Here is a 12829-nt window from a genome sequence, read left to right on the forward strand (position 1 = left end):
AAGGCGGTCTTTGTATTGCCGCGCGCGCCCTTTGGCTGCCGCCGCGATGACGTCACAGTGACAGATCCCGCCGCCGCCTGCAAGGGAGATCGCCGGTGCGGCGGGGGGCGCGCGGGGACGCGCTGCGCATGCGCCGCATACGCCGCGCAGACCCTTCCCCCGGCGCCCCCTCCGCGGCCCGGCCCGGCCCGGCCCGGCCCGGCCCGGGGGCCTCTGCCCGGGGTCCGCCCGGGGCTGGGCACGGCCGGGCTTCCGTCTGCGGCCGGGGAACAAAGCCTCGGCGGGAGTCTAGGGCATCGCCGCGGCCTCCCGCCCTCGCCTCTTTCCGTTCCCTCTGCCCTGTCCTGAGACACGGGGCAGCTGCGGAGCTCGCCGCCGGGAGAGCACTGACAGCCCCGCCGGTGCCCGCCGCCCGGCCAGAGCAGCAGGAGTCGGAGCGGTCCCGGTCCCGGTCCTGCCGGCGGGTCCTCGGCACTTGTTGCCAGCGCGGGGAGAGGGTCCTTGCCCGACAGGAGCCGCGGCCGGAGCCGCACCGGCCACTCTCTGGCCAGGCGTGTTCGTCCCGGGGCTCGGGCTTCCTCCCCGGTGCCTGAACCCGGACAAAGGATCCCTGGGAGACTCCCCGTCCCCTTCCCCCTCCTCTGACAAGTTTTAGCAGTTATCTGATTACTGGCCGCCGAAGCAATGCGAGAGATCGTGATGTTCAGGCTGAATCTGAATGTTTAACCCAGAAGAGGGAGTCTCTCCCTTTCCCTCTCTCACTTTCTCTCACGCACACTTACAGGGCAGTTCCACGTAAAATCCCCGTCCTTGGCTTGAAGGAAAAGCATTGCCAAACATTCATAACGGACTCGGTTCTGATGATTCTCACCTGAAGGAAATAACATGGTCTGCAGGGTTTTGCGTGCTAGTAGTGGAAGTGTGGTTTTGGGTTTCGGCTGGATACACTGAGGCCTTACAGGTTTAGGAAAGCTTAGGGCTTCAGCGCAGGAGGAAGTATCTGCTTAAGTTTTTAAGAAGGGGATTGTGAACTTAAAAGAAGTAAATGAAACATGGGAAAAGATTCTTCTGCTTCAAGAAAGAAAAACACGTCTTTAAATATCTCCCCATCGTATTACTACAGTACTTGGATCCTGACACAAAAACGGCTGCACCAATAACCTCACAGTCCTATGAAATCCAGCAATGATTCATTCTCTACGCATCCTGTCAACCTCTCATCATTTTAATACATTGACTCGCTGTTAACTTGCCAGTGGATTCTTTACCAGATGCGTGTCAGGTAAAGCTCTCAGCGTAGAATTTTGTGCTTCCATAAGAATTTAGCAGTGTTGGCAATGATTAGGCTTTATGTGAAGTAGTAAATCAAGAAACTATTTGACAATGGCAACCCAGCTACTTTCATAACAGAAGCTATGAGGCAATGATTGAAAACCATAAGATTAAAGTTTAGGACATACATACCCGCATAGGGGACATCTTTGTCCCAGCTCTGCATATTCTGGGTTGGATTTGATTACATATTTTGTGTCTGCTTGCATTTACCATACTTCCACTGTAACACTAGGCTGACACTCAGGTAGCAAGCTATAGATACATCCTTGCGCACATCTTTCTGAGTGGAGATGATGAAAAGTGACAAATGATGCAATTAGCTCCCCAACCTTACATAACATGTTTACACAGGCATTTTAAACCACACACCATCCTCACAATATCTCAACTTTCAAGTCTACTTGCTCTACGAAATGGATTTGACAGTCCTATTCATGACCATCTCAATAGGAGTGCACAGAAGAGACAAACGTTAGGAAGTATGAATCTGTTACTTACAAATGTACTGAGACTGTGAATCCCAAATAAAGCTGCTTTCCTCATACCTCCTTAAAACACTGCATCTCTACATACTTGTTATCCGTCAATTCTGACACTTCTCAGTCAAGGGAGAAAACATCTGGAACAGTTTGTCAATTTAAAAAAATGTCATAACCAGTTTGCCCTAAGTTCATTTCAAATGTTGTGATGGTTTCTTGCCAGACACTCATGGCTCTCAGCTTGCCCCTCACTCAGGGCTGGCTCTCACACCCTTTTCCAGGCAGCGCAGGAGAACCTGGCCCTCGGTGTCCCTCACTGTTAGGTGAGGTTGTTGTGAGCCCCGGTTGTGTGCGTGGGGGGAGCGGGGCGGGGGCGGGCGGGGGCTGCCACATGACTGCGGGGAGGCGGAGAAACGGGGAAGAGGAGGGAAGCGAGCCCAGACCCGGACGGGCTCCGCGCATCTCCCACAATATTTTGAAAATTGAACGCCTGTTTGTGCAGCCCTTTGTCAGCTCGAGCCCGTGCTGCTGCCACTCGAGAGGTGACCGAGGTCTCCTGCTTCTTGGCAGCGGCCTGAACCCTGATTGACCAGACACGCCGGGCTCTCGGCAAACTCTCAAATGTGTCAACATCAGCTTCTGCAGGGCCAACAGACTGACAGCTTGAGCCCGAGTACGAATTTTCCTGTGGGTGCTGTGCGTCCACGGCCGCGTCCTCAGCCCCGGCCCCAAAGTTAGCCCTAGATGGAGGGTTGTTCTAAAGAGGTGACATGTTGTAAAGACGAGTCATAAACACTTCTCTGGCCCCCGACCCGGCTCTCATGGAAGAACGTTGGGGCTGTGCCCTGGGTAAGGGGCTGAGCATTCCCTCCTGCTTTCTTCTCCGCCATGCAGGGCCCAGAGCTCCGCCTGCCACAGCTCGGGGTGCGGGGCCAGCGGGGGAGGCCCCAACCCTCCGACCTCTGCCCCTAAGCACCGCAGCCCCGCCGGGCTGCCGAGGCCTGCGGCATGAAGCCGTCTGCACATCCCCTTGCGGGGTGGGAACAGCCCCAGCTGCTCATCAGCTTTACCTTAGCCTTGCTTTTTCGGTAGTAATCTACCTAAACATAAAGATGTTTGTCACTATTTCTAACATTGCTTCGAAGACAGAGCCCCCCCTTATAACCGTGCTTAGCTCAAGGCGCAGCTCCTGCCCTCAGGAAGCATTGGAGTGAGCAAAATTTGACCTTCATCCACCCCGTGTTCTCCCACTTCCACCTCTGCGGAAACTTCGCGATGAGCCAGCTACAAAATATCCAGCCGGTGCGGAGGGTTGGGCCGGGCCGGGCCACTCTGAACACTTCAGACAGGCTTCGGGGGGTTACTTTTTTGGGCTTCAGATCCCGGATGAGAGGAGGGGAACGGATCAGTCTGAAAACGCCTTATTCTTTACTGTGAGAAAGGGAAAAAACGCGAGGAGTAGAAAGAGAGAGGACCGAGAAAGTCACCCTGTGCAGTTCCTTATCCCTTAAATCGCTTTGGCGGGGAGAGATGAGGGAAGTATATGCAGGACCTGAGCCCGAGTCCCTGCCTGCCCCGGCAGAAGGCACTGCTGGTTAGGAAGAGGTGGTTCAAGAAAGCCTTTCAGCAATTCTAGCTTCACCTCAGGGAGGAGAGGGTACCGAGTAGCTCGAGAGCACACTCTGCCTTTGTTTTTATTCCCTCTCCCCATTTCCACTTGTGGGGACTTCTTTATTTCAAGGTTCCCGAACAATAGGAAGTCAGCTACCAGGCAAGCAACAGTTTGTGCCTAGGTTTGCCTCTCACATTTTGTGACCTAGAGCTACCCTAGGACAAGCAAATCATATGCTTATTTTAAATAGAATATTTCATTCAGGACCTCAAGATTAAGGTATTCCTGTCAGATAAGCTGTCAGTCACTAACTACTTAGACACCACATTGTGGAAGCCTGGTATCCCTGGTAAAGATGATACATATCATGTAAACCCCATCAACAAGATCAAAGTCTTCTTCTTTAATAGGATCCAATACATGTCAAACCTCATTCCAATCAAATCGTCCGTAAATGAATTCAAGATGAATATGTCATAGAATAATGTGACAGTGCAATCACATGGGGTCAGGGGTTGTTGTTTCAATGAGAGAGTCGTCAAATATTAATTCTAGAACCTCCAAATGAATAGGCATTGAGCAGGATTAGGCAGCTGCTGGTGGGGAGTTCTGTCGCTGATTTGTGTTTATGCAAGTACGTTAAACACTAAGCTGAAAAAAAATACTGTCTCCTTTGAACTGTAAAAAGGACATATTTTAACTTACTTGACTTTTCCAGGATGTTTCTGTAAAGTCGTTTTCTTTTCCTCATTACAAGGGGAGTCTTGTGCCTCATTTCCTGACTTTGTTCCTGTTTGGGGAGAGAGGTGGAAAGTTAAGAGCAAAAGCATTTGTGTGTGATATGAAATGAGTAAGGCGCTCTTTGTATTGGGCATCATCGATTCAAAAAGAAAAGAAAAGAAAAGAACCACAAAACATAAAACCAAACCAAAACACAAGTTAGGCAATGAGAGGGGAAGAGAAGCTTTCTCCGAGGGGAAACTGGAGGCTGTCTTCCCAGCAAAGAAGCACATGTTTTATGGAGTCATGAAGTTTCCATGGCTGATTTAGGGGGAAAAAAAAATGAAAGGACATCTTTTCAGGTCTCCTTTGATCTGACATTCACCTTCTGGCAGGCTATTGTAAGGCAGGTTTTTACCCACTCGACTATATTGTTTACAGATCCTTCCGTCCCGAAATTAAATTCCGGACTCTCTGCGAGCCTCCAACACAAGTTGTTGTCTCAGCAAGGATTAGTATAGTACCACCCTGGCACTTCTCCTTGCCTATAATTTTCAGCTTGCTCTTTGCTCTCTGTAAGGCAGAGCACTGCCACTGCTACAGGCAGAACTTTGCACAGCTTGGTTTGAGCGGCAGCAATAGCTCTGAGAGCAGATCTGGGGCTGGATGCAGTGTTTGAGTCTGAACTTTTGCAGATATCTTTGAAATTCTCAGGGTTTTGTTTGTTTGTTTTTTAATAAAGAAAAGCACACTAGAGTCTGGAATCAGTTACTTAAAATGACTATATTATTACTATTATTATTATTATTACTCTTGCTACTATTATTATAGGAAGTCCAGAGCTAGTAAACAAAAATCTGTACTAAGACAAACACTTGATGATATTAATTATGAGACTTCATCATCGTATCACAGTCATAATCTTTCCAAAATAATTTGATGTCCTCAGTATTTTCACTGCTGTGATGAAAATTACTGTCAAAACTTTAGGAATCCTTTAGGAATTAAAATTCCTAGTCAGCTTCCATTCATCCTCACACTTTTCTCAAGTCAGATCAGCCAATCTTGCCCCGCTAGTGAGAGGCTTGCAGGAGCTGCGCTTTATTGGTTAGGATGGGAGGCTAGAGGAGAGCTCAGTTCCCAAGCATTCGCCAAAACTTGTTGAAACTGGACAAAAAAAAACCAACCAAAAAAACCCCGCTGCATTTAATATTTCAAATGGTTGCCAGATGACAAAAAGGAAGGCAAAACAGTTCTGCATTTCAGAGTAAATATTGGCTAAAACTCTGGCTCGACCTCGTACGCTTTTCTCGTCTGCACTGTGCCGTCGGCGGAGCAGGAGGGTGGGATGTCCCCTTGCCCAAACTGTTGGGCTGTCGGGCGCTAGTGCGGGGTACCAGTTCCCCCCCGGTGTCGCGCTGGGGCTGCGATGGGGCCCGCCCCGCCCCCCTTCCCTAAACGCTCGCTCCCGCACGGGGCCGAAGGTGCGCCGGCCGAGCGGGGCCGGAGCAGCCGCCGCCCCGCGGGATCCCGGCGGCCCGGGCGGGATTGCGAGCCAGACCGAGTGGGCGGCAGCGGCGACGGCGTGTGCCCCGCCACCACTGGCTTGTCACGCAACCTGTACTTTCCGCCGCCGCGCGGGGCGGAGGGAGCGTTCCCCGGGAAGGGCTCGGTGTAGAAATAAAGTTCCTCTTCTCCGGGTGGAGCGAGCCCCGAGACAAGCCCGACCAACGGGCTGGGCTCCCCGGGGCTGAGGGATCGTGCGTGACAAAGGAGTGACAGGAAAGAGGTCGGCGAGAAGCCCACGCCAGTCCCCATAGGTCGGCGCTGTGCCGGTGCCCGGGGCTGGCACACCACTGAGTTGGGCTCGGGTCAGAGGTCACCTACGGATCTATCGCCCAGGGCAGGGATTTGGGAGCTTTACCCCTTCCCCAGCCGGCTCCAGACACGGGACGGCCCCTCGGGGCCGGGACCGGGGTCGCAGCCCCTCCCCGGGCTCTGCCTGCGGGGGGGGCGGGAGCACCCAATTCCCTGAGCAGCCCCCCCGGCTCTGCCTGCGGGGGGGCGGAGAGAGGCCGGAGGGGGCCGGCCGAGCTCCCGGGCTCCGTCCCTCCCGCACTATAAAGAAGGGCGTGCGGTGCCGGAGCGCCGGGTCCCCCGGAGCGCCCCCGTGGCACCGGGCGCGGCGGTGGGCGAGGTTCTGGGCGGGGAGCGCGTCCCCCGGGACGCCTCCCCACGGGGCTCGCCATTGTCAAAGCTCGTTCCCCTCTGCAAGCCGCCCCGGGCCCCTCACCCTGCATGGGCGGCCGCAGGACCCATCCGGTCCCGGTGCTTGCCCGTCCGTAGCAAGCCCGGCCGCTGTCGGGGTCGGGAGCGCCTCCGCCCCGCTCTGCGCACCCCGCTGCCCTGTTCCGCGGACCTCCGCCGCCCTACATTGCGCGGACCGCCAGGCAAGCCTTCCCTTTCATTTAGCGGGGCGGGCGCGGCTCCCGGCGTCCGACAGAGGGTGCCGGACCCCCCCTCGGCGGCTCCCGGGCTCTTGGCCCTCCGCCCGCCCCCGCCCGCCGAGGTCCCGCGGGTACGCTGCCGCGCCCCCCCCACCCCCCCTGCACCGCAGGGTTCCAGCCCTTCTTCCCGGGGTGGCCAAACCTCCTCCCGCCGACCCCCCCGACGACAGGGAGCTCTCGTTCAAGCCCTGGGGGCAGGCGGTGGGGGCTAACCAGCTGCCCGGACTGCACCGGCACCCCCTACTCCCAGACACTTACCCCTGCGACCTGTTGAAGGTTTCCCCTCATTTCTGAACTGGCAAAAATAAAAGTGGGGGTGGAGGGAAATGGAAAAGGAAGAAAGAATGAAAGAAGAAAACAATACCCCCCCCCCCCCAAGAACCCACCACCTCTTTGGCGCTTCCATCGAGGCGGTCATCCTTCATTTCTTCTTTTCTTGCTTTCTGGAAGCAGTTAGGGAATGTATGATGAAGCAGAAATGAGCCGTCAGGATGATATTTTAATGGCTTATATGTCACGTTGGTGCATGTGGCTTTGAACTGGAGCAGCTTTCGTTTCCTGCAGAGAGCGCACCGCAAATCCCACTTGATAACTTCTACAACCCACAACATTTTTTTTTTTTTACATTCACTCTTAGACTGTATATTTAGATACGCTTCCTAAAAATACCTTCTCGTCTGCCTTCTCGTATACTTCGCACCGACCTGGAATGATCACTGTTTTCCCCTTGCACTGGGAGGCAGGCTAGCACTGAGGTACCTAACTTTCTAGCTCTCCAAATGCCATCACCCAGCACACTTCACAATAACGCTGACAACACTGTCCTTCGCTTAATTTTAGCGCCAAATACAGAAAGTAGTGCAATACCCGCCCTAAGACTGTGTCCACATCCAGGCTCTCCCTAGAGCGGGTATACCTGTTGCTATAAGCTACTGCAATTCCATCAAACAGATTTCGTAGAATAAATGCAAACGTGTAGATTCAGCTCACCATTATTCTAAATAAAACACCAAACCCCACCAAACCATATAAAGCCTCCCAAGATCCAAGGAAAATTACGTAATAGATCTGCTTTGAAAGCTATCTCCATGCACCGAGGACAAGCACACTGCGTCTGCAGATAAACTGCAGCGAAACATTCAATCAAGGCGTATCAAAGTTTATTTATTGTCGTTGATGTTTGTTTGTTTGTTTGTTTTCTAGGCGCAATGGCCATTTTATACCTCTTAAAACGAGGCAGTTCTCACCCGAGAAGGGTTCGCGCAGCAGCGCTGCTGGTCCGACTCCCCAGTACCTGCGCTGTGGATTGCTTACCAGCGGCTTTAATTAGAGAGGATGAGTTTAAAGTTTCTTTGTTTGGTACTAGGAATTGGAGGGGCTCGGATTGAGCTGCGAAGGAGGCAAGTGAAGGGCTGAACAAAGGCGAAATGTGAGGAGTCTGACTCTTAGCGAGCTTTTGGCGTTTTCGTTACTAGAAAATAATTAGAGCTAATGAATATGCAGGCGACAGAGTAAATTAATAATTTGCCAGTTTTATATATGTACACACATTGGTACATAAGTAAATGTATCTACACATACACGCACAAAGATGTCTATACTTTAAAGTTTCTCGATTTTTTTTTTTTTTTTGGGAGCCGAAGCATCGTTTAAAATATTGTACAAATGTTGCTTAGCTTAATTGATTAAGCCACAAAGGTTTTCTGCTTTTAAATACCATACTTATACCTTTCAACAATCATTTTAATATATAGTCAATGGCTCTTTGTAGCGGGAACAAAAAAGAACTATCCACAGTTTTTCAATAGACTTTGAGCTGGGGAAAGACAGGTTAATCGAGGGTTGCATCTAGAAAACAACCAAGTGTTGTATGTTTGCACTGAATCCAAATGTCTGCATTTTTCTAACTAAATCAAAGGGAGTGTTATTTCTTTTTCTGCTCACTCATCTGAAGGTAAGTAAATTTTCTCTGGCGATCAAAAGCCTGGTCAACAACAAAGACACCGCCTGCTTTTTCCACCGTCCTGGTGTGGCAAGTTGAGGAATTTCAATAACTGTGACAAGGGTGACTGATTTGTGAACTAGAAAAGGTTTGAATGTCAGAAAATTTACATTGCTCCTATCGAGGATTTAAAATGAATTTTTACCAAAAAAAAAAAAAAAAATAGACAGAGAGAGAAAAGTAACCTTGAGTTACATGCAGCAGGAGGAGAAATAATGTAGGTTTAGAAAATTTACTGTTTTACCTGAATGAGAGAGGCTCCGTAAAAGAGAGAGTGAGAGACAGCGAGAGAAAATGAGAGCGAGAGATAAAAGAGAAAGAAAATAACAAAAAAAAAAAAAAAAAAAAGGAGGCAAAACAACAACAACAAAATTAGAAAGTTAAGAGTTCTCACCCACCTGCGTTTTGATGGGTGCAGAAAACAAGATTTATTTCAGAAACCTGATGGAGGGATAAAGAGAAATCACGCCTGGTGTTAAAAATAAAATCAAGTGCACCCAGCACCTACTCTCGGAGACCTTCAGTTTTAAACAAGAAGAAAACACCTTCAAAAGACGCGAATCCCTATAGGGCTTCTCTTTCCAAAGCCTAAAAAGTTGCTCAGTGATCTTAAAAATTCAGGATCACCACGAAATCATCATAACCATCATTATCAGAGTGCTGGAGACAGAGGGACAGAGAGAAGGAGAGCGGGGGACAAAATAACCCTAGTAATAATAATAGATTTTTTTTTCCCTTAGCATACATACACACACAAAAAGACGCGCTGAAAATATTTTCGTGGGGGTAAAAAAAAAAAAAAAAAAGGCAAAAGCAAAAGCAAAGAAAAAAAAAAAAGAGCCTTATATATATTAAAAAAAAAAAAAAAAAAAGTTGGGGCTGCCGCAGCCCCGTTTGTCAGAGCGGTGTCAGGGCGCCACAATACCTGCGATGGATGAGCCGGCGCGGCCAATCAGCGCCCGCAGCCGGCGGGGCCGGGGGCAGCGACGCGGGGAAGGGGGAGCCGGCGCCGGCCAATGCGCGCCCACGTCCGCCCGCACGGCGCTCCGCCCCCGGCTCCCATTCATCAAGGGGGGGGACGGTGTCGTCTTTTCAATTCATTTATCTGCAGGAATGATTGCCGCTATCAGTCTCGCGTTCACCGCCCGGCTGAGGAGGTGAAAGTTTCTCCCCAGGAAGATAAACCGCAAAAGACAATATTGTGCATGATTTGCGCCTTTTTTTTGCGGAGCGAAAAAAAAAAAAAAGGCCCCCCGAAAAAAAAAAATCGGGTGAGTGTGGGGAAGCTCGAAGAGGAGAGAGAAACAATCTCTCGGCCACTTTGCAACATTCCTATAGCCAAAAAAATCACTGAAGGAAGTTTCTTTTTTGTTTTTGTTTTTTTTTTAAATTTTTTTTTTTTTTGCTACCCGTGTTGAACTCTCGCCGTTATTGTTATTTGCAGGCAGTTTATTTTTGAGCTCACCCAACCCCCCCCTCCCCACTTATACCTCCCTGAAAAGTCAAAGCAGAGAGACAGTGAATATTTTTGGGGCGCAATTTTATTATTATTATTTGCAACTGCGAAGACCTCTTCCCCCCTTCCGCACCAGCCTTTTTTTCCCCCCCCCCCGTTTTTTTTTCCTTCCCCCTGCGCTGATGCCGAAGGGGGTGTTTTTGATGTGGTTGCTTTGGTGGTGATCGTCGCTGACTTTCCAAAGAGGGTGTTTTCGCTGCCGCCGCTGCTGCTGCTGCTGCTTCTCTCCGCGTTGTGTGTGTGCGCGCGTGCTTTTTTTTGGTTGCTGCATCGACGCTGGGAAGATGCTTCTGGATGCTGGACCGCAGTATCCCGCCATAGGAGTCACTACCTTCGGATCCTCTCGCCACCACTCCACGGCCGATGTCACGGACAGAGAAGTGGGGCTGGGGATCAACCCCTTCGCCGACGGCATGGGCGCCTTCAAAATCAACCCCAGCACCCACGAGCTGGCCTCGGCCGGCCAGACCGCCTTCACCTCGCAGGCGCCCGGCTACGCGGCGGCGGCCCTGGGGCACCACCACCACCCGACCCATGTCAGCTCCTATTCCAGCGCCGCCTTCAACTCCACCCGGGACTTTCTGTTCCGCAACCGCGGCTTCGGGGAGGCGGCGGCCGCCAGCGCCCAGCACAGCCTCTTCGCCTCCGCTGCCGGCAGCTTCGCCGGACCCCACGGACACACAGATGCCGCGGGACATATACTTTTCCCGGGGCTGCACGAGCAAGCCACCAGCCACGCTTCGCCTAACGTGGTGAACGGGCAGATGCGCCTGGGCTTCTCCGGAGACATGTACGGCAGACCCGACCAGTACGGCCAGGTCACCAGCCCCCGCTCCGAGCACTACGCCTCGACCCAGCTGCACGGCTACGGCCACATGAACATGAACATGGCAGCCCACCACGGGGCAGGGGCCTTCTTTCGTTACATGAGGCAGCCCATCAAACAGGAACTCATCTGTAAGTGGATTGAGCCCGAGCAATTGTCAAACCCCAAAAAGTCCTGCAACAAAACTTTCAGCACGATGCACGAGCTGGTGACTCATGTCACGGTGGAGCACGTTGGAGGACCCGAGCAGTCCAATCACATATGTTTCTGGGAAGAGTGTCCAAGAGAAGGGAAACCTTTCAAGGCCAAATATAAACTTGTAAATCACATCAGAGTCCACACAGGTGAAAAACCTTTCCCCTGCCCTTTCCCAGGCTGTGGCAAAGTGTTTGCCAGATCAGAGAATCTCAAAATACACAAAAGAACTCATACAGGTACGGTAACATTCTCTGTCGCTTTTCTCTCTGCGAGTGGAAGCGCCGAGCGCCGGGGCCACAGCGGGACGCGGGGCCGTGCCGGAGAGGTCGGGGGGCCGGCTTGGCTGAGGCCCGCACGGGGAGGAGGGGGTTTGGTCCAGGGACCACTGCTTTTTTCCGGGAGAGGCCGGCTCGGAGCTCCGCTGCAAAACGAGCTCGGTCACAGCCACGCCAGCAGCAGCAACAAAAAGAAAATGATCCCTGCCGAGGCAGAGGGGGAGGACGGCAGGGTTTGCTGCTGGGATTGTTAGGGCGGAGGGGGTGGGGGATCGCAGCAACCTGTCCTGTTTAAATTTATAGATTTTAATTAATTATTGTCCGGCAGTTTTGGCTGTGGCACGATGAGAAATTGTGCTAAATGTTGCAGGCAGCTCATTCGTCTCCTCTCTGCAATTCAGGGCTCGGTAAATATTTAATTCCGTTGAGCGATTTTAAATAAACCCAGCTCGGCGCGTTACTGTGTTATTGTTGTGCGGAGGGGAGGCGCCGGTATTCCTGAGAACTTTTTCCTTCGTGGGAGGTGGGAATGCAGCAGCCTCTGGCCGGGAGAGCAATCTCTCCCCTCTCCCACCCCCGAGCGCTGAAAGCCAGAGCCGCTTTCCCTAGTGCTTTAGCCGAGGGTTTGTGGAGCTGTCCTGTCGTTGATTTCCCGGGCCGGATAATTTTCAATATTGCAAGAAAATATGGGGGAGGTGGAAGAGTAAAATATTACGAGAATGAGCTATAAAATCGGGAACCAGACACTGAGGATCGTGTGTAATATCCCACCACGCCTGCTCTCTCGCTCGGAGCGTTGTGAGGAGGGAGAGGTGCCCGGGACTGGGGTTGCAAAGGAAACTCGCCTCTCCAAAGGGAAGGGGAAAAAAAAAGTTTTTAGCTCCCCCGCTCTCCTAAACGGGCGCTGGGCAGCAGTCGGAGGTCCGGAAAGGATAAGAGAGTAGAAGAAAGGTTTTGGGATTTGAGCCTTGCTGAAGTTAGAAAGTTGCAAGTGTTTGAAATGGAGCCCTGGGCTCCGTCCGGCGGTGCGGTGACAATGAGCGATCCAGCCGGCCCTGCTTAATCAGATCCCTTTCCCTCCCACCCCCCTTCCCTCTGCAATAGGTGAAAAACCATTTAAGTGTGAGTTCGAGGGCTGTGACAGGCGCTTTGCAAACAGCAGCGACCGCAAAAAGCACATGCATGTGCACACTTCCGACAAGCCCTATCTCTGCAAAATGTGCGACAAGTCCTACACGCACCCCAGCTCCCTCCGAAAGCACATGAAGGTAAATGGAGGGCGCCTGGCGTGCGGGCCTGCCCGGGCGGAGGGCGGCGGGGCCGGAGCGGCCGTGCCTGCGGGCGGAGCGCGGCCCGGGG

The 12829-nt window shown here is 52.0% G+C and overlaps 1 protein-coding gene and 1 long non-coding RNA gene across 2 annotated transcripts in view; one reads left to right on the forward strand and one right to left on the reverse strand.

The window, feature by feature from the left end:
• Positions 1 to 230: 230 nt before the first annotated feature.
• On the reverse strand, positions 231 to 9478 carry LOC121671206. Its single transcript, XR_006018427.1, has 3 exons — positions 7040 to 9478; positions 4132 to 4216; positions 231 to 3245 (listed from the first exon to the last, which is right to left on the reverse strand). It is a non-coding gene; the product is annotated as an uncharacterized LOC121671206 (long non-coding RNA).
• A 256-nt stretch (positions 9479 to 9734) lies between these two features.
• Positions 9735 to 12829, forward strand: part of ZIC1 (Zic family member 1) — a 15981-nt gene continuing 12886 nt past the window's right edge. Inside the window, exons 1-2 of the mRNA XM_042042378.1 lie at positions 9735 to 11431; positions 12575 to 12811. Of these exons, the coding sequence (XP_041898312.1) occupies positions 10456 to 11431; positions 12575 to 12811 (1213 nt within the window). The 5' untranslated portion in view covers positions 9735 to 10455. The remainder of the gene's footprint in view (positions 11432 to 12574; positions 12812 to 12829) is intronic.

Source organism: Corvus kubaryi, unplaced genomic scaffold (assembly GCF_017639235.1).
Source record: "Corvus kubaryi isolate FWS band 111438036 unplaced genomic scaffold, C.kubaryi_AGA036_p1.0 37397, whole genome shotgun sequence".
In the NCBI taxonomy this organism is placed as follows: domain Eukaryota; kingdom Metazoa; phylum Chordata; class Aves; order Passeriformes; family Corvidae; genus Corvus; species Corvus kubaryi.